This window comes from Tetrao urogallus (genome assembly GCF_951394365.1).
Source record: "Tetrao urogallus genome assembly, chromosome: 4".
Classification (NCBI taxonomy): domain Eukaryota; kingdom Metazoa; phylum Chordata; class Aves; order Galliformes; family Phasianidae; genus Tetrao; species Tetrao urogallus.
Window position 1 is genome coordinate 35253061 of NC_136817.1, and position 22680 is coordinate 35275740.

At 36.7% G+C, this 22680-nt stretch overlaps 1 protein-coding gene across 1 annotated transcript in view; it reads right to left on the bottom strand.

The window, feature by feature from the left end:
* The window catches only part of LOC306945598 (bifunctional heparan sulfate N-deacetylase/N-sulfotransferase 3), a gene marked incomplete at both ends in the record, with an annotated part of 62560 nt that overhangs the window by 14213 nt on the left and 25667 nt on the right, over positions 1 to 22680 (bottom strand). Inside the window, 4 exons of the mRNA XM_079534346.1 lie at positions 1512 to 1694; positions 12371 to 12499; positions 15923 to 16108; positions 20645 to 20799. Of these exons, the coding sequence (XP_079390472.1) occupies positions 1512 to 1694; positions 12371 to 12499; positions 15923 to 16108; positions 20645 to 20799 (653 nt within the window). The remainder of the gene's footprint in view (positions 1 to 1511; positions 1695 to 12370; positions 12500 to 15922; positions 16109 to 20644; positions 20800 to 22680) is intronic.

Sequence of the window (22680 nt, forward strand, 5' to 3'; positions counted from 1 at the left end):
ATTAATTCTAGTTTAAGGATTTCCATTTCCATACATCTTCTGAACCCCTAGTTCAAATCAGTACAAAATACTGAGTCTGAAGTGAGTCCTGATACAAATATTTATCATTTTCTATTTTAATACTGAATCAGCTTTGTATCTATTTTATGAATACTTCTTGCAAGCAATTTTTGACACTGGTCTGCTGAGACGAAGAGGATTACCAATATTCTAGGCAAAAAAAAAAAAAAAAAAAAAAAAAAAAAGTAGCTATTCAAGTTTATGCAAATTATAGACAAAAGACACCAGTTTCAGTGTATGTTAGTCATTGTTGCTGACAAATTTCTATGCTATGTTACTGTAATTATTCAAGTCCTTTGGCTACAGGCTAATTTCCATTTTCTAAATTCATGTTCTCTTAACAGTATGCAAAGTTCTTGGCATTTTTTCCACTAGTTCAATGCAGTTCAATGCAGTACAATTCAGTAACAGCATGAATTTCAAGCTTCACATTTAAGACCAAATTTGCAGTCTCACATTCAGATTCTTACTAAGTTGGCAATTCAATATCCAATGCTAGAAAAAACTTAAATAAGCAAACTTAAATACATTTTAAAGTTTGATTTAGTAAAGCTTGCTCTCAAAATATTTTGAGTCACCTCAGAAAGAGTCACCACAGCATCCACATAGTGGTATAGATTTCTGTCATGCTCAGACATCCCACAAATTGATTGAACTGTCACTGAATGGGTGGAAGCAGAACAACATTCCCAGATCTCAGAGTAATTTCTCTTTAGTGACTGTGCTCTTATCACTGGGTCACTGGCTGAAGATATCATGTCAAATGCAATGTTAGTACAGGTTTCAGCTTTAGCACATTTCACCTCCTGATACATTCAATCTGATCACTCATGAGAGGTGGCCTAATGAAGAAGCACAACTGACAACATCAATATATTAAGTACGTGTCAGGTTCTTGCTTAGGCACTTCTCAGCTTACTGTGACTAACTTTCTACTGTACTTATGCTTGATGAGTCAATTTTTGAATTAAGGTAGCCATGGTCTTAGGGCTCTTTGTTCTTTTTGGATACTCTCTTCTCTTAACACATTTGGAATAAAGTTCATGTCTTTAATGGACAGTGGATAAAATATACAGAGATATCTCTTTCAAATGCTTCATTTCTGCTAGTTACAAAAGAAGAAATAACATCAACCACCTTTCCTGCATTTCCCACAATTCTACAAACAAATAAACTCACAAATAAAATGAATGAAAGATAATCTTTTCTATATGTATTAGCACATATTACTTTCACAGCCTTTCTATGGAGACCAAAACAACTGGGAAAACTGCGTGGATTGAAAACCACTCCAAATTCAAAAATATGACTGCTTTTGTTTACGAGAAACTGAAGCAAAGAAATTTAGAAAACAAAAACAGACAAAAACATCAAGACCACTTTAGACCACCTTTTTTTTTTTTTTTTTTTTTTTTTTTTTTCCAAATCCTTTGATCAGCAAGTCTGCCTACCTGCCAGAGTGGGTCCTTTTGCTCAGGGAATAGCTCGAAGTACTTGCGAGCCAGCTGAACTGGGGGAAGAGTTTGCAGTTTCAGGTTTGTCCAGGTATGAACAAAGTTGGCCAGATTCACAAATGTATACAGCCCCAAGCGGTCGTTTCCATAGTTAGACAAGTGTGTCATGAAGATGCTAATCTTTGAAAAACAGCAAGAAAGTCTACATTGAGTCATTGTGTCACTAGATGGCAGTGTAATCACAGATAACATAAATCTACTTTGCATTTTGCTCTTATTTAGAACTCCAAGTCTTTGATCACATCCATACAGATCTTACTATCTTTGCTCTTCATTGCATCACATCCTCTTTCTCAAGTCAGCTCAATGGAATCAATGAAGAAAACCACAGAAGAGGCACCATAAGCTGTGTGAAGTAGGAAATGCCATCTAACCCTGGGATTGTATAATATTTACATAACCTTTAACCAAATTCACTTAATGGCGAACACAGCAAAAGTATTACCTCTAGGTTTACTTCATCTAAAATATATATACTTTAATATTAGAAAAGCAAATTCTGTTTTAGTGGAAGAATTACAGCAATTTAAATCTTGCTGCTCCAGCTGTAGGTTTAACAGGATGTGTAACCCATCACTTCTATATAGCTATTCCTCAAACTCTGGGCAGATAGTCAAATCATGTGCAGAAACAGAAAAAGAAGTTTGAAGCATGACCGAGTACTTCCAAAGTGCATTAAATGTTCCCCCATCCAAACAAAAAAAGCACCAAGCATCCTTCACTTCTCTGTCAATTGCAAGGCTGCTTGTATTTTGCTCTTCTAACACCACACTGTGAAATTGTGACTTGGATAAATCCTCCAACGCTACAACATCAGCTCCAAATGCACACTAGCACTCATCACGGAACCAACATCTGCCATCAGGGTTTCTTTCCAGGAGAGAAACATAAATTGAATGCACATAAGCTGTACCGCTGAGCAGAGCAGCAATACAGACTGTCAAATAGTCTCCCAGAGGCTGAGGAAGGACTGCGGACTGAAACCTCTGCTATGAAAAATGATCTGTCCTCAAAATCATTTTTTTTACTGATGAAACATGCTGTTGTTACACACAGTGTAATCTGTGATCTTTTGCTTCTCTAGGAGGTTTCTTTCTCCCTCCCCAATCTTTTTTTTTAAATAGGAAAGCTATCTCATGACATATTCTCCAAACTCAGTTCCATTAAAAAATAGAAACTTGACTCTTATTATAAATAAAACTGCCAATGTCTTTAAAGGGTAATTTCTAATTCAAGTGAAACTTGAAGTAACCACTTAAAGACAGAAAAAGCTCATTGCAACCTGAATTCTGAAGTCATTTAAAAAACTGAAATAAATATTTTGTAAAGGAATTCCAGCCTTCAATTTAAACAGGAAAAAGAAGGAAATGAAAAATTTGAATCCACAGTGTGTTCTTCTGCTTTGGATTATTTTAATAATATTTTAATAACTGGCTTCCTGCGATAGAAAACTTTCAAAGCTTTAGAACTAATTTTCTTGAACACCTCACTGTAATGCAAAGTATTACTTGCAGTTAATTATACTGTGGAAGAAATGTTCAATCAATAGTGTCAATTTGGTGACACCTCTTTGGATAACAAAGTAAACAGACTATTTCATGTATTTTGTCTGACTTAAGTAAAATTAGGAGACATATATCAATTAACCATTAGAACACAATCTTTCATTTCAGACAGCAAAAAGGGTGGGTTTTTTTGTGGTGTTTATTTTTGTATTCTTTTTTTCTCCCCTAAATACTCTCTTTTAGCAACAAATAATAAGCATTTTGCCAAATCTACAACCTTTTTAAGATTCCTTTTTTATTTCAGTTCCTAAAGCAGGAACAGATCAGCCACTGGATTGTCATTCTCAACAAGGATACGATCAGAGTGGTTCTGTAAGAAAGGTTAACTTGCTTTCTTGACAAACTCTTTCTTTTCCATACAAGTTGACCTCTGACATTTATCAAGTTAGTTTACCTCCTGGCAACTCCTTACATGACAAACACTTCCGTGCTGCATTGAAAGAAAAAGCAAAAGAACTTGAAAAAATTCCTAGTGCGGGGAAAATATGTATTGTTTTTTCCCTGAATGGAATTAATTGTAATTTGAAGTATATTAGAAAGGAGGCTAAAAAATTGTTCTGATGCATCATAATAAGTCATTTCCATCACACAAAACTGTTTCAAGGAAATGTAGAAATATCAGAGATCTCAGTTCCCATTATGCAGTTATTTTTTATATCAAACAATTTATGGATAATAATTTCTAACAAAAGGACAGAAGATCAAATGCTGTCTTAAAGCACTCATAACTACTACATCTTGCAAAGCAGTTCATATTTAGTGTTACCAAATACATAACCTAATTTTTTACATGATAGGAAAGGTCTCCTTTACTTCTACGTAGCATCAAAAATAATACTGGTAGCTGATTACCTTCTAAGAATATGGGAACAAATTTTCTTTCCTCCTGTTGATACTGTGCAAGCAAACTCCCAGCACAATCACTACCACTGTGCAGAATCAGCAAACAATAATCCTGTGCTTCGCAGAACAACAAAAGACTGCTGACTGTACTGAGCGTATGTGGCAAGGTCCTGGTTGCAGGGGCCTGCAGAGGTGCTGCCCTTAGTCGGCAGAGTCCAGCAGCTGCCCAGAGCCAGCTCTGGCAATGTTTCTCTGTAAATAGAACACTTCATTTATCATGGACTCCTATGGGAGGTGGCTTACAGTCTGTGATGCCAACTTACCAGGCACTGCTGCTGTCCTTGGGGCACTCCTGGTGGCCTGACAGCAGCTATATGGCCACGGCATCAGAGAGATGGACAAGCTTATCCATGCTTCCCCAGCTACAGGAGAAAATGATAGCCAAGTACCATTTGAATGGTTTGCACCTTGGTGTGGGTCCTACTGCAGGGAATGCTAAGTTGCTAGCTATTTCCTTGCTTTCCCACAAATTTGAGGACAACTCAATTTACCAATTTGTAGAGCAACACAGATGATGAAAACTCATGTAATTGCCTTTCCATTTACAGGTGTGCAGTTTTACACCCAGACAAAACAGAATAACCATTTTTTGCCTTCTGTGTTGAGTTACTATGCTTTGTTCCATGCTATCATATATCATATTCCAACTTTCATTCGAGCAAATTCCACATAATGAGGATGATCACTTTTCCATGACAGCTAATAATCAATACATTACATTACTAAGGACTTACTCTCTTAAAACTACACATTGGGAGATATAAAAGGAATCCTTTGGAGGCACCTCAGAAGGCTAGACTAGTAAAAACCACTATTTGTTCAACAATCTTGCACCCCTCGGCAATGCCATATAATATAAATAGAGCTTCATATATTTCTTTATTCCTTCTTCAAAAGAAAAGCAGCTGTGAATAGATTTATATTTACTCTAACAAGCATTTTAGCCTGACTTTCAGTTAGAAAGACCCCATTTGATTTTATTATTTTTATTCCCCTTTTAAAGTAATTTCTTTCCGGGCATCTCAGCATTTTCTTTATCTGAGTGCAAGAAGGATCACCCTTTTTAGCTGTTCCTCATAAACAAACTATCACCTTGGTTGCACTTGAATGCACTCTCCATGGGATTTAATGTCTTCCATGAGGGGACTGAAATGAAATGCAGAAAATATTTAAAATCATGTTTTGGGACTAAACCAGGCCTCTGGGCAACAGCTCCTTTTTTGTTCCCACCCATCTTCAGATCAGAGCAGCAGAGGCGCTCTCCTGCACTCTGCGTTCTCACAGAGCCTTGCAGGCAGCTGAATCCTCAGTTCCTTTCAGCTGCTTCTCAGCACTTCTGTATTCCTTCCTCAGAATGAAAGGGCAGACCGCTATTTCTGTTCTGCTTTCCTCCTCATTATTACCGCTGATGATATTTGGGATTCTGACTAGTGCTGCGGAGAAATAAGGACAATCATTCAGGAGGAACAGCCTTTATCTTTCTGAACACCCATTTTGTGCTGCATATTTCCTTACTACAACATTTCCCAATTAGAGGCAATAGCTTCTAGGTCAACAAATTGCAGAGGAGACTGGGATTGAGTTGCTGCTATTAAATCACATATATCAAGAACAGAGAAAGCAATAAATGCTCGACAAACAATTTACACCAAACAATATATATATATATATGCAAAGAGTTACCCAGCTTTAGCAATAGATGTTAGAATCCTAGAATCTTTTGAGTTCAAAGGGACCCTTAAAGGCCTTTTGATGAAGTTAAGCACGCCACTTTGAAATGAAGTAAAAATAATGATTGACAATTGATAATATAATAAATATAGGTAATAAAAAAAAACCACTCTGCTAGGCACAAGAACGGATAAATTACCAATTTAGTATATCGTTGCCATTTTAGATCTGTACAAATATTTACAGGCCACAAGAGTATGTCTAACTCTCAGAACACCTACATTCCAATTAATTTGGTAGTGTGTACACTGCAGTTTTGATACCATCTCCATATTACTCAGAAGAACTTTATTTCAGGTATTCAGAGACTCAGGAATATCAGGCTTTGCTCCATTAGACTCACAAAGTGATACAATAAGAAATTAGATCACAGTCTATGCTTGAACATATATTATTAATCGGCTGAAATATAGTCTCTTAAGATATGTATGCTACCAGAAAAGCTGTGTTCAATTCCACAACATAAGGATTCCAGCTTGCATATCACTATTTGCTCCTAGGCTATACTGCTAGTTTTGCAGCTGCCACAGATCTATCCACTTGCAAAGACAGCAAGTTAGCTAGTTGAGTTTGATTTACATAGCAATATCTGCACTATAAATGTGATGGAGCTAGGGAAGATTTAGAAGATCAAACAAAATTACATATTTAGGGTACTGAATAGTCTGACAGTCAGAACACTGGAATTTATTTTCAGCTTTTGCACACGGTTGGTTGTTGTTTTATTTGGCATTCTCCAAAAACAGTGACTATACTTGTGATGCAATTTCCTAGCTGGTAACAGAGTCTTATTTACAAGTCTGCCCAGGAGGCTCACTTCACTGACAGTTGTAAAACACTTCTATGTGGCTTTTCATTTGAAAATTTGAAGAATGGCAAAGCTTTTTCCTTGCCCACTGTTCTTCTACTGTTGGAACTATCTCTAGATAGCTTTCTGTTTCTCAGCCCTTCCTGGTGCCCATTCATTTGCTTTTATATTTTGTCTATATCATCCCCAAAATACCACTCAGGCTGCTATGGGCAGATTATGGAGAACAAACAGAAGGGCAAGGAATACTTGTATTCTGCAGTCAACCAAAATGCCAAGCATAACCGACTTCCCTCCCCTCCCCAGTTGATGGCAACTCCCCAAGCTCTTCTTGGAGCTCTCAAGAGTTACTGACACAGGAACAGGAGAACAGAGAAGAGATGAAACTGTTGAATGGAAGCGGCCTCCTTTGCAGTCTTTACTGCCTATAGATATGAAGATGTGGAAAGCTGGACAGACAGAAATGGAAGACTTAAGCCTGACTGCCTTTGCTTTTGTATTTTTGTCTGTAGTTTTAAAGGATGGCTGCTGGTCTTGCTTAGGGTCACATTAAGATCCAGTAGGTTCTGCTGATGCTCATACAAACACTCTAATTTTCAGCTCTAAAGGAGATTACTTCTCCCTTGTTGCAAGTCAATTAGCTTAATAACAGTTCTACTCACTGTAACTTGGGAGAGTTAGAAATTAAAGGAAAATACTTAGAACTGAATGCATATGAAAATTACAATTATTTTAAGAACAATCAGGCATAGAACCTGAATCATGAATGGCCTTTCAATCAATACTGCTGTATCTGTATGGAGATGGCACAGCTGGCTACACATTGGTTTCACTATTGGGCTGTCAAACATTTGAAGACTTTCACCAAATTTCCCTCCAAGGGTATCTTCCTTTCTCTTCAGATCTGTAGACAGCCAGTACTTTGCAAGGAAGTGTACGTAAGTGCTGTGGAATTACTAAATTATGTGTTGTTTGTTTTTCTTTGAGGCAAAAAAGATATGGGAGATTTTTATGAAGTGTGATTTGCCTTAAACATCCATCTGGTATGACTGCAGAGCTTCTGATTTTTATCTTCCACATTCACATGAAAAATATCCTGGCATACCTGAGACTAGGTCATGAACATCTTCTACAGATTTAAACCAGTACAGCTTAACTCTTATTGATTTTAATGGAAAAGGAAAGGCATAAGATACTGCCTCGTACCATGTTCATAGAGGAAGTTAGTCTTATATTATGAAAAACTGGGCTTACCAGATTATTTGGATTCTAGAATCAAAACACATCTTCCGTATAAGGATTTGAAAACTAAAGCAAATAGATTAACAAATTGATTCTAGCAATAAAATCTAATGAACTAGTAGTGGAAAGCAGATGAGAAATACTGCATTTAATAGCGTCAGTCTGCTTCATAAATTTTCTTTTCATTATTGAAATTTTGCACTTAGAAAAACAATAAGCTAAAAAAAACCAAACCAAAACAACAACAACAACAACAAAAACAAACCTAACAAAAAAAAAAAACAAAACAAGCAATGAAACTAGTAAGCTTGCCCTGCATCTGGCCTGTCTTACATTGAACAGTGTCCACAGAAGCAGATGGCAGCAGACATGGATGAGGAAAGTACTGCACATTTGACAGCAGAGAGACATGTGAGATATAATCCTCTATGAAAGTCTTCCCTGTACTTAAGGACAACGCAAAGCATGAATATTTATATGGAATCCATGTCTTATCAACTATTGCAGTAACAAATATCCAACCAAATTCAATTCTGTAGTTCAAATTTTGGTTCTTAATGTGAAAAACATTCTTATGGAGCATTTAGGAGAACAAGAGCTGTTCAATTTGTTTCTCTGTAGCCTCCTGCAGCTGCTGCAGGTATAGGCGAGTGGTCCTTTACTTCTTTGAACATTCTGCGATTGCCAAGTGTTGATCTGACAGGAGGTGCTCTAATAGCTAATCTCTAATTGCTGATCCCATGGGAGTACGTGTACATGATTACAAAAAACGCTGGAATATGCAGTGCTGTCTGTAGCAGATTCCTGTCTGGTACATTTTAATTCTAAAGGACATCTAATGGAAATTGGTTTTATTAACAAAAACTTCACTGAATATTGCAGACAGAATCTGAAGTCTCTGAAAATTCTAACAACTTTATCAAGCAAAATGTTTGCTGAATGTTTTAATGTCAGTAAAGATTCTTCATTTATTTAAATATGCTAATTTAAGTGTTGCAAAAGTCAGTTGGGATTTATTTGGGAATGATTCTGGCACAGCTAATGCAAAATAAATAAATTAATAAAGAAATAATATTTTTTTTAAAAGGGGATGCCATATTTCACGTAACTAGCAGCAGGCTTTACTTACTCTGGGATATGCAGTTAAGCACAGCATAGCCAGAAGCCTGCTATTTTTTAAACATTTCAAAATGAAGCTAAATGCAAATATGCTTAATTCAGTCTCCTTTAAATTGACAGGACCATCTCTTCTTGTGACTTTCTTAATACAGTTTCAATACTACTTAGAAGCAGTTATACCTCTTTGCCAGCTGTCTCTAGTAACATCCAGGATCTTTACAGTAAGACTAAAGCACTGGGAAGCTGAAGAAAAACCAACCTGGTGTTCTTACGCGCATCCACTCCTCTAAAAGAGCAATCCAGGTTTTTCTTGTAGCCCTGGATAAATTTGTGCAAGTCACACAATTCCCCTGTCAGGCAATTATCTAACTGATAACACAGGGCAATTAATACCTGTATACTAACAATACAGGGCTGCAGAAGGCTTTTTTTCTTATGTGCATGTAAAAAATTTTGTGCAAGATCCTGATATTGTATGATCTTGTCTAAGGGCCAATGTAGTCAACAAGATTTTTAACAGAAGAAATGAACATTAAATATTATTTAAGAAGTAGATAACATGGTTTAGTACTATTCAGGCTCTTTTTGTTTTTTAGCTTCATCGCACTTCAGCATTCTGAATGCTTTCTGAATGCTTTACGAACACAATGGGAACAGACATCGAGACCATTTTACAGCCACTACCAGATCACAATTTAACGAGCAGTGAGGGCTCATAAATACATACCAAATAAATACGGCTTGTAGACCACAAGATTAGCTACCAATTCTTATTAGATAAGATACCAATTCTTATTTTCCACATTACCAGCAGAAGTCATTTGCAGAGCAGCTTTTCCTCTGCAGTCTGATTCTTGTCTTACCTACAAGACCTCTGGCTATAGAATGCCCTGGAAAAATGACAACAATACTGGTTCTCGTGTCAAAGAGCTCATAGATTCACATATGGTTTGATGCTTTTTTTTTGCATATTCTCCAGTTTGTCATCGATTCAAATGTACTACAAGGAAGCAGAGCCTGTCATGTGAATAGCTGCCATTACACGACCAGATTGCACAGAAAATGTGAGTAATATTCTTAGGGGTACTTATATCAATATAGAGTAGTATTCAATTCCTAAAGAAACATTCCAATAACCTACACTTCAGAAACAATATTTACTTTAGATAAGTAATCCAAAATAAACCCGGAAATGTAATGAAGGCCTCTGTTAAGATTTACATTTAATTTACACCCACATTTGTCATTTTTTCAAATGAAATATTTATTTACTCTTGAGATGACACTGTAATGATTTCTGGTTAATGTTCCTTCTTAATAGGTTTTTCACCAGTGACAAAAAATGTTTAGAAAACATCTTCTAATAGAATTTTTGCATCCTCTGAAAGACTACATGTTTCATGTTAATTTCTTCAGAGAGCAATCCTGACAATTTTAATGAAACTTATGAAATTCAACCTGCCACTTTATAATTTGACAAATGTATAAAACCCTGACATGTGAGTAGGGGTACAAATACAAAATGGTACAAAGACAAGTCCCACAAATAAAACAAAAAACAACCAAAGATGCAAAACCTGATCTTCAAATTTCTTACCTGCCAGACTAATGCTTACAACTTTACAAACTGTTCATATGCATATATATAATGCATATATACATACATATAAACTCCATCACATCATCTTTTCAGAGGCATTCCTTTGAAAGATTACAACAATTCTTATTCAGCATATTTTGGTATGATATTCACTTACAGATGGATTTAGAACAAATAACTTCCCTTTAGTGAGCCTGCATTGTACTGGGGATGTCATATTTCTCAGAACTATGTGATTGTACAGTCCACATAGCAATGCATAAATCAGAGATCATGAAGCACTATCTAAAAACACATTTCTGTACTCACATTAAGTATGTAAGGCAGGATGCTAAAATGTGATTGATTTATATCAATAACCATTAGCTGTTCTACTGTTTGCCTTTCCTCCACTCTCTGTTCTTTCAATTTGAAAGGGTTATGCTTCAAGCAACCACATTAAGTTTTGCTGTTTCACTGCTGTTGTAAAAAAGGTTTTGGTTAAGTTGTGGCTGTGTTTCCAACATGGAATACAGTTTGTTCTGATTCAAAGTGTTGCTACAATATGGTTTCGTCAAAGTCTCTTTGTTGAGCTAGAAACTCTTACTTAGGATGTACACATATTCCCAAGCATTGCTATGGTACCAATACCCTCCACTCTTAAGAATTTTCCAGGCCTCACCTCTCTTAATGTGCCTTGTCTGACACGATAAATATTAAATTTAGGACTGGGACCTACTACCATCCTCTAGTAGGCATACCATGTGTGCAGAGGAAGTGAAGCTTTTCTGCCCTACGTTTGCTACATGAACATGAAAAATAAAGGAGAACAAAACACAGTAACTACTTTCAGAGAATCAAAACAGCAGCCTTGAGGTTTGAGGTTTGAAAAATAGACCTGTATATAAACAGTAGTTGGCAGAAGTTTCTCTTTTTTGTCTGTTTGTTTTTCCACTGGAGTTTCATTAAATCACAGAGAATTAAAAAAGGCACAAAAGTATCTCAGCTATTATTCCAAAGGATTTGAGCGGAAATATACTCTGTTCAGCTTTGTGTGTTCTGGAAAACCCAGTCCTAGGGATTAAATCTGGATAAAGCAGGTACAGTAAATTTTATTTATATGATTCTCCAACAAAACAGCATCTGTCATCATTCCTTTTAAATTTCAGTTCAATTTAACTGAAAAGTTAGCATAAAACCTTGTCTAAGAGGTCAGGTTTAATGCAACTGGCCTAATCTGGTGCCATTTTGAAATACTGTACTGCTCTATTCTGCCAATATTCAGTAGTTTCATAGCCTAGTTTGTTCTTTATTCTATTAAACAAAAATGAAATGTTAAACAGACACATTAATTCAGTGGTTCACTTATTTTGATCTTTTCCTTGAAGCTTTTGTAGAATAGCAACTAAACATTCTCATAACAGGTTCAAGTGCCAGCACTTGTTGCTTGCAACTTTCTCAAAAACCAATGGGTGTTCTCAACATTCTGTGAGTTCTGAAGAGCAGGATAATGGATTTCACCTGAGGCACTTGTCTCATAGTAATAACAGTTCTTAATACTTCATTTCTCTTAAAAATTAAATTTCATGCAGAAGTAAAACAGAACAAGAAATGTTTCTACAACTACATTACTAACAAAACAGTATTCAAAAATGTTAAGATAATTCTGTATGACTTACAGAACATATATAATATTATATTTTAAACTGATTAATTGAAAAGGCACAAGAGCTAACTCTGTGAAAAATCATTACTATATGGGTATCAACTCCGATGTGCCTTGAAGCACTTATTCAATTCTCCTTTAACTAATTCTTTTTAAATAGTTTGAAAATGACATTGTACTCACTGGATTGAGAACCACCGTGAAGAACAACTCCCCACCTTGGATACTTTTGTCTAGTTCCTTTGGGCCTCCAGGATACTCTTTATAGAAAATAGTGTGGGTGAATAAGCCACAAGTTTGCCTAGGAAGCACCTGAATTTAATTTAAAAAAAAGCAACAAAAGATTCAAGAGAAATTCACAAACCAAAACAATTCATACAGTTCATGAGATAATAAAAGGCAGATAAGATTCCTCTGTGATAACTACTTTGTAGTTTTGGCATTGCAATGTTGCCAGAAGTCAACAATGATTTAGTTGAATCAATACACTGACAGATAAATAGAGTTTACAGAAAGAAACAGTGGTTTTATTATGATTTATAACATCCAAAAATTCATCACGTTTTCTCTGAAACTGGAAATTGATCTCAGTAGGTATGTCATAATTAAGCAGCTTCCTCATACTAACCGTCTCCATTATTCTCCAGTCTTAGTAATGTGTTTGAAGTCTGAACATCAAAAGATTTCTAAAATTCTAAAATAATTTGAAATGTAATCTGAAATAATTCAATCTATTTGTATTTATCAGTTCCCTCTTTTATTTAAAAGACAGTTTTGAGATATGTTTAAACTACAATCTGAAATCATTTTTTTGGCTTAGATACCACCAACAATAGTAATTCTATGCTGGTGTGATGAATCTTACTGATTATTATTTTTCTTTCTTTGTTTTATAGATTTTATTCACATTATCAGAAATAGTTTGTTCTCACTCAGCTGTGCTGATTTTACAAGACCAGATGCAACAAGAAGTAGCAGAAAACAAAAGCTTGTATTTTTAAAGACATGCAAAGAACAAATCTTTTGAACAAGCAAATCTAATAAGTGCACTTATAATTCCCAGTAGAATCTCAAAATATTTTCTCTCAACCTCAGAAAATAATTTGCTGGGGAATATTTCAATTACATCTATTTTTTATGGAAATTCAATCGCTGAAGATCGATGATCGTGTATAATCCTTAAACTGAGACTATCATCAAATCTTTTAGTCCAATTTATAACTTTTATTATATAATAGTTAAAACTTATAAAATGTGCAAATCTCTTACTTGACAGGTACTGTGGTTTTGTAGATACTCTTTCTTTTGCATCTACATATCTCAGCATCTTTCTATATTATGCAGGATGCTGTGATCATAGTTTGTAGATACTATGTTGTCATAAAATGTATGGAATTTGTGTTCTTGCTCTAAAATTGCATATGCTTTTTAAAAAACTTTGGATTTTAATGATGAAATATGAGAACAATTCTTCAAAGAGACAGTGAATGAAGATGTACTGGACGGGAAACGCTCTGGCAAGTTTTACACAACAACTATTACTGTATATATTCATCACTATAAGCCCACACATATAAACTATCAGTGCGTTTGCCCTGGAGAACTGAAAGTTTGAGGTTCCTAAACAGGTGGTTTTACACAATTGTTCTCAGCAAATTGTGTTTGGCCCCATTGTCCTTTTTCTTTGTGCTAAATGCATGTCTCTGTGTATCTCCAAATGCTATGCTTTAACAAAAAATTATGAAAGAGATTTCTGGAGATTCTCAGAGTCAGTCAGTTGTTCTCAAGCGCTCTGCGCCCTCTGAGCATAACAACAAACACTTTTTTTCCCCACACACCACTAATGCTTAAGGAGAATAAACTTTAGCTCAAATCTGTACAGTGTCAGTTTCTTCCTTGATATCTGCAGATCATTTCATCTTAATCCACCCCAAAATAGAGCAGAACATCAAAACTTCGACATATTATTATTCCACTTAGAAAAGTGGTATCCACGGTAACTGGAGGACAATATCAGAATTAAGTGAGAAGCTCAGCAACAGACCCTCCAAAACTGTGGCTGTATCCAGAGGTATAGCACGGTATACACACCAGTATCTTTCCTGTTCACCGATTTCCTCCATGCTCCTAAAGAAAGCTACTCAAGCACATATCATCAAGTATTTCCGAATGTTGTTTTGAAACAGCCTGCAGATAATGATGTTATCTGAATCAGAAATAGCTTGATTCTCAGTGACCCAAAGGCATTAGGATAATGCTTTCCATGTTGGTATTCACAACACTTTAGGCAAATATTGCTGTCAGTAAACTACACTGTGAATTATGTAATACAGAAAACTTGTGTGATTTGATTTGTAGCTGCATCAATTGTGTGGTTTCATAGCCTGAGGAGGCAGCTTCCTTCCCTTCACCTTGTAGGTGTTTACCCTGCATTCAGGCTGACCGCCTGGGCCCAAAGCCTAGCTGGGAGTTAAGTAACAGTGCAAAGCACAATTCACATTTCTGTATGGTAAAAAGCAAACTAAGGTCAACTGTGCATAGTTCAAATGAAAGAAAAAGTATTTATGCATAAAATCCAATTCTCAGATGTAATAAACTGGCAAAATTCTTCTGCAGTTAATGACAGTGTTTAAATTTAAAACCTGCTAAAAATCTAACTCATTCTGATAAAACATGCAAAGTTGACTATTTTCGTGAGACCTCTGAAACACTATTTAACAGAAGAAACAGAACAGTTAGGAGTTTGTTAACTGTTAACAGCAGGGTTCCTGGAGACCACCTTCTTTAGCAGTAACATCATTAGCAAAAGAGTGATTTTAATTAACAAGATACTGTCAAACATAACTTGCTATTTATGCAGAACAACATGCGTTTCTTACAATGTGAACTTCCAGGGTATGTTTTTTCTACTTTGAAATAAAGAATTTGTAAAATGCAAGTGCAAGTGCAAGGTCTTGCACCTGAGTCAGGGCAATCCCAAGCACAAATATACACTTTGCAGAGGCTGTGTGGGAGCAGCCCTGAAGAGATGGATTTTTGGGTGCCCATTGATGAAAGATTCAATATGAGACAGCAGTGTGCCCCTGCAGCCTGGAAGGCCAACTGTACCCTGGATTGCATCAAGAGAAGCGTGACCAGCAGGTTGAGGGAGGTGATTTTGCCTGTGCTCTGCTATTGTGAGACCCCACTTGGAGAATCTCGTCCAGATTTGGGGCCCTCAAAGCAAGAGGGACATCAAGCCAATGGAGAGGGTCAGGAGGAGTGCCACAAAGATGATCAGAGGGCTGGAGCACCTCTGATCAAGCTGAGGGAAGCTGGGCTTGTTTAGCCTGGAGAATAGAAGGTACTGGAGGAACCTTACAGTGGCCTTCCAGTACCTGAATGGGAACATACACGTAAGCTGATGGGGGACTTTTCATAAGGGCATGTAGCAACAAGATGAGGGGAAATGGCTTTAAACTGGAAAAGAGTAAATTTAGCCTAGATATCAGTAAGAAATTGTTTACTGTTGAGGGTGGTGAGATACTAGAACAGGTTGCCCAGAGAGGCTGTGGATGTCCTCTTCCTGAAGGCGTTCAAACCAGGCTACAAAGAGGTTTGAGGAACCCGGTCTAGTGGGAGGTGTCCCTGCTTGTAGTAGGGGGGTTGGAACTAGATGATCTTAAGTGTCCCTTCCAACCCAAACCATTGTATGATTCTAGGAGTGGTGGTAATATAATCAGAAATACAACTCACCATTATATTCTTGTGAATGAAACCTCGTCTATACCTCGCAGGCTTCAGATGTGGGTATTCTTCTGTGCTAGTAACTCTGATATTCCAGACCTTTTTCCAGGCATCATAAAGTTGAACGTGCACTGGATATACTCCAGAATGGTGAGGAGCCACTGCATAGCCCATATCAGTTGGAATACCATGTTCCTAAAACACAACAGAACAACTGCTTTCAAAAAATTAAGAAACAGTATTTTGGCATCTGACTAATCCTTTGTGAGAGAAGACTGAGAATAGGTCTGAAATATAAATGATGGTGACATTACAATATGTTTTGGTATATAACAGTGATGAAAAACAGCATGGTAAAGATGAAACAGAATTTTGAGACTTAAGATTAGAGTAAGTATTTTTACAAGTATGGATATAAACACATTTTATGCTGATTTCTTTAATCAGTGCATTAAACACTTCTGTACTCTTTCAAGTTCTACAAGGAATTTGCTCACAAATTAACTACTGAGAGAGAAAAGTACTGGCACATACACAACAAAATGGCATTTGGCACTTAAAATAAAATAAAAAAAAAGTGATTTCCACTATATGTCCCTACACAATTACTTAGTTGAATTTCAAAAAGATCACCCTATTTCTCCTCTAGTCTGCTAGCAGCATAAAATCATATTCAAAAAACAGCCATTTCAGTGTCATTTAAATACAGAAAAAAAACTGTGATGTGTAAAACTGAAGATAATAAGCAGTGTTCTAAAATAATCCCCTTTGTAGTAAACCTGTCATTTCTGCAGACTTCTTTCATTTAACTGACCGTGCTAGTATTACTTTCTTGTGAGATTCACTGTATTTTCTTTCCAGCTTCTGGTTTCCATAATACTCTAATGAATTTTGACACTTTTCCCATTTTCTTTCAAAAGAAGAGCACAAAAGCACATATTTCTGCTTATCCATACAATGTTGCTATGTTGCAATATTTTGAAAAACTGCCCTCGCAAACAAAACCTCTGCATTGTTTAAGAGGTTGGGTTTTTTTTGGCTTTTTTTCTTTTTTTTTAATATATTATTTGTACCATCATCTTCACCATATTTTCCAATTACTCTTCATGTGAAAAGATAAGAGATAGGTGATACTTGAGTTCCTTTCATTGAGTAAAACAATTACTAAGGAATACACAAATTTTTTAAGTCTTATCTCAAAGGAAAATGGGCTCATGACCCAAGAAAATTAATTTTTCTTCATCTTCTCTGGAGAACTACTGTGTCAAAGCTGATGTACCAGATGGACTGGAGAGCAAAGACAAGAAAAACAGGGTACACGTTTTAAAAAGTGTTATGCTGAAAAATATGGGAATTGTCCTGGTTTTTACATAAGGGATTTAACATGAAAGGAGATTAGGTAGACAAGAAAGAAGCCTTTCTGACAAGAAAGAAAACCCCGAGCAGGAAGTGCATTCTGTAGGAAGTGCTCATGATACACTATGAGGATGCTGAACAGACCCTCCACAATATGGAAATGAAAGAAATCCTGAAAGAGACATTTTTCTTCTGCCTACATTGAAAAGTTCCTGTGCTACCTGAAGTACTGAATCTCTGCAGCTTCATTTGTTTCCACTATCACATGTTCACAAATACTTGGTACATAAACCAAGTGATGTATAAATTACTCATTACACAGAAGACCACATTACAGCAATAGATGTAATATATTAAAAATGTTACATGTTTCACTGCTGTCAAAATAACAAGATACAAACAGATACTTTAAAATACCCAATAATTTTACACCGAAGCTATGATATTTTTAAAATCACATATACTGGATCCTCTGTGTTTCCAGTCACATAGTAGAAATCAATAGCGTTGCATGTAAGTGTTGGGCACTGAAATCCAGATACACCCCTTCCTTCCCAAATGCTCTAAGAGATTTTTCTCTTATTTATGTGTGCTTTGCTTTCCAGAACAGTGAGTCTCTTGAATTTTACTGTAGATATCCTTTTCCTTAGAAGTTCCTCAACCTAAATGTGTAAATCGTCCTTGAGTCACAAATACCATGAGGTGCATAGAGGGTGAAAAGCACGAGTTTTTGTACCCACAGGTGGGTGTATTTTCATGCACAAATGAAAATGCACCTACGCATTCTTAATGTTTATTATTTGTGCTAAGTTTAAATAGTCAAGATTCAATATTATATGTATCTAAGTAAGACATGATAGCTTTACTAACAGCTCAAAACAAAGCTAATTCACAAAGAACAGCATTTTTTTTTTTGTTCCAGAAGATCATGAGAAATAAGAAGAAAAATGTTAAATATTCATGGGAAGAAAGCTATTGTTTTCTCACAGTATAATGGTGTGTTTAACAGACAGATATAGTTTAATCTCACTGGACAACCCTAATATTTTAATATTTAAAATACAGTTGTAATTATAATTTCCCTGTGGCCATTTATGGCACAGTAGGAACACAAAATGGGACATAAGATTTTATCACCCTGAGGTTGGCGTAACTTTTGGAATTCTGGTGTCAATGGTTTACGGGCTGGTTTGGCCCAGTTCTGTGACCAGCGGGGTGGAAGGATTTCGCAAAATTTGCGCCTCCGGAAAAAACGGAACAGGGGACCCCAAAATAATTAAAAACAGCGGCAACGGTCTGAGGAGAAACAAACTAATTTACTAAATACATTATCGGAATTCAAGATAGCACATTATAATACAATATAATTAGAACTGAAGGCAATAAATCAAATATAATGAGAGAGAGAATGTCCGAAAGGTGGATAGGCCTCACCATAAAGCTGAGGTGAGATGCACAGTCCAGTTGAGCAGCAGGGAGACGGGAGGAGAGCCGATGAAGAAGAGCGGACGAGAAAGAGCGCATCAGGTGACCTTGCCAGGAGTTCTATCTCCCCTCCATGACCACAAAGTCCCCTGGGGAATGTAGTTCTTCTCTTCTGGGCAAGTACCCAGGTCTTGAGCATTAACAGTTAAACTCCCAGTGCCCCACATGATGTTACAATGTGGAATACCGAAAACCAAAAATCACAAAACCATGACATCTGGTAAGGTCTCAGTGCTCCTCAGTAAGACCAAGGCACCACTTCAGTGATCATACCACATCCACTGTGCATGTAATCTGTGGCTCTGCAGCAAGAGTGTAGTATGAATAATGTACCACGGCAGGAAAGAATAAGATCTGGCCTTGGTTTTTAGTGTTTAACATAACCTGTTACACAGCTTTACACTATTTAATTTCATCACAGATATTTCAATTTCTCTTCCTTTTATCTTAATCTTTTCTACTTCACTTAAGCATGCATAAACATCAGAAAGAACAATCTTTACAGAACATGTAAGAAATTGTATCCTCTAATGTCTCATTTAATCTTCCTCATTTAGCTCTAAATAAATGTCTGGATTTTAAGATTTCTTTTTCAAGTTTTACATTATGCAGAAATAAATATGTAGCCAATATCTTTTATTCTAATTATGAAACCTATCCTATTTGATGTATTAGTATCTCACTGATTTCAGTCACTAATTCCCAAGTTAAGTATTTCACACACACTATGCACATTTATTTTGATAAGGCATCAGCATTTTCAGCCTCTTTCAAATAAGGAGAATACTGATCTTTGTTATTAATACTTAAAGCAAATGAAACAAGTAGCAGGCTACTATACAAACTTTCAGACATGGAAAAAGTTTAATATAAAGTATATCTAAGTATTAAGAGTACTGAAAGTAGAGAAGAAAATAGGAATTGATGAAGTGTTTTCTAGTAAAACACTTTAATAGTTACATCATGTAGGCTAAGCCCAGGAGATATATTAAGTCCTTTTCCAGCACACAGGAACTACAGGAACTAATTTAATTTTGAGTGCACCTTTCAAAAGTACACAGAATCATAAGAAAACAAAAAAGAAAAGAAGTTAAAGAAAAAACACAGTGTTTAAATTTTCATAGTCCTATCTTTCACCGAAAAGCTTCCTTAAAGTAAAACCAAGCTGCCTTGTAGTGGGTATACTCCAAATTGCAGTAGGATTGATAAAGTTTTTGGTAGGAAGAAAGCGCACACATTTCTTACAGAAAAATTTTTAAACACAAGTTTTAATTGCTTGATATATCTATGCCTTTCACCTTCACTCACTGTTTTGAGCAGGGAGAAGTAAAATTAGGCTACTGCAAGAACAGAAATGTTTCAACAAACAAGTTGTGTTTTTGGAGGTATTTGGACATAACACTTCTTTATTCATGTCTTTGCATCCAGCCAGTCCAACAGCCTCCCACTGCTATTAGCCCTCAAATCCTATAATCTATGCTAAACACACACCTAAATAGTAAAATTTCCATTGAAGTTTTCCAGTCTAGGATACCACTGAAAACAGCTGAAAAGCATTTATGGCAGCAGATCTCAAGCACAGGCATTATGCCATGCTCTGCTTTTGTCTTCCAGCCATCTGTTAGTTGTTTACACAGCACCGTTGCTAAAACACACTAGAATGTTTCCAAATTTTACATATTCTGTCCTGCTTCTCTTAAATTGCATCAGTCAGGGCATGGTGGGAGTGGTCGATAATCTGTGCACTCAGGTACTTAGAACATGGACAGAGCAAGTTCATAGATGTGCTAAGAGTTCTCCAGCTCCTGCCAGCACTGATTATTCTAAAAAACCAGAAATAGTGGCTTCTGAATACCTAAATTCAATATAAAAAGCAAAAATATTACTCACTAGGGCAAATTTTTTGTTGAGGATCATCTGCTCCACCAGTGATGACTCATTGTGGAAGAGATGAGGCTGCATGTGACTCCACATATGGGGAAACCACCAAAACTCATCCACAGACCTCAACAGCAGGTCATCACCTTCATCTTCCTCCTCAGTGCCTGAGGAAAAAAAAAATAAAAAAAAAAAATCATTGAAGTATACGTTATGATCTTACAAGTGTTTGAAGACGTAAGATGGAAATTAGCAGAACAAAATTTGACTTTCCAAAGTACTAAGGATTTTAAATGTTTCCAAGTACACATTCCTCTCCCTGAAGTAACCATAGCCAGGTAAAAGATTGGGTGATGTAATCTTTTCACAGCATTTTGAATGTATAGTACTGTCCTCCTATTCATGTGCTCTACCAATAACATTAGAAGCTAAGGGACAGAAGTCAAGAAACTGCATACAAGATAGTTTAGGATAAATGAAAAAACTGCAGCTCTTTATTGGTATTTATTCTCCAATCAAACTCCTTTTCCCTTTGTTACCTATGGTATGTTTACAGCAGCCTTTTGAAAACATTTTGCATAACACAATTGTTTTATCCTCCTTCTAATTCTTGCCATTCCAGTTACAACCTGTTCAGAAGTTCCCAGAAACCTGCATGTTCAAAGGTACCCAAAAGGTGCCTGGAGCTCACCGAGTTATTTCTCGGTCCTTGGATCTGCCTTTTCAGGTGCTCTCCTCATCTGTTCCTAATGATGCGGTGCCCTGCAACAGACCCTGCAGCAATTTCTAATCGCTATGCTGATTAATAGGAATTGTCTGGGCAGCAGCATGTAGCTGTGTTGCTCTCCAAGAACTCTCATGCTACAACTACATCAGTAAATAAGATGGTGACAGACCTGACCCTGAGCCAGCTGGCCAATTTGATGCTCATAAATTCCAGTCAGCAAGAGAAGCAGCTGCATCCCAGCAACGTGCTGGGAACAGGTCCTCCCCCTACTCCCTCCTAGAGTGCACACAGGAGTGTGGGGCTGGCCCGGACCAAGAGCACCTCAGAGATTGTTCCCCCAACTCAACAGCAATGACCATTGCCTTCAGCAACATGCCTGCTTCTCAGCTCTAAATAATTTCCTAGCAGAGTGTCTCTGACAGCACTTCAGGGATGGGAAATACCAGCCTACTGATCTGACAGATCAGGACAGATGCACCCCAATCCCTGAGCCCAGATACTTAGTCTAGCCCCAGTGCACTTTTATTGATAGGCTAGTCCTGTCAAAGACTGCAGTATTTAAATAATTCCTTAATGGGTTGCCTTATAAAGATTGTATGAGCCGAACTTTGAAAAACTACAACTTAACAATCTTCACTGTGTGCCATTCATTTCTACTCCTTACAAAAAAATCAACACAGTTTACAAATCCTTCTTCTCTTAGTATTTTGTAATACTCTTTTATTTTCCATTCTTTCAGCCTCTGTTTTCTCCATCAGTAAGGCCTTACTCTCACTAGCCCTATCAGCTTTCTCCTTTTTCCTCCAATGAACCTTGTCAGACATGCCTTCGCTGTTGCCAGTGTTTAGTTCCTCAGAAGGAACTAAAATAATGAAGGAAAAACAGAGGCAGACATATATAATGATGTATCAATACCTGTAGGATCATTAGATTTTTTGACTCCATATGAGTCTACCTGGCCCTATGTCATGTTCACCTGCTACCAAGAAAAGAAACAGGAGTGGTTAAAGGCTGCAAAATAGCCATTTCAGGGGAAAAAAAAATAAAATAAGAATGTTTCTTTGAGAAAAGAAGAAAGCCTCAGCAAGAGACGGGCTGCAACAAAGATAGGCTCAACTCATTGAGCTTACAGCTGGTAACTGGGTCAGTTTGTACTACAAACTTGCAATATCTTTGCCAGATCTCGGTCAACCAAAATAACAAAACCCACATGCAGTATCTGAGCTGTCAACTGAAACAAAACAAATAGTCTTGAAAGTACCGTTGCCTGCTGAGACACTGGCAGGTGATAGGCTTAGCAGCCAGGATGTTTCCGCCAGGC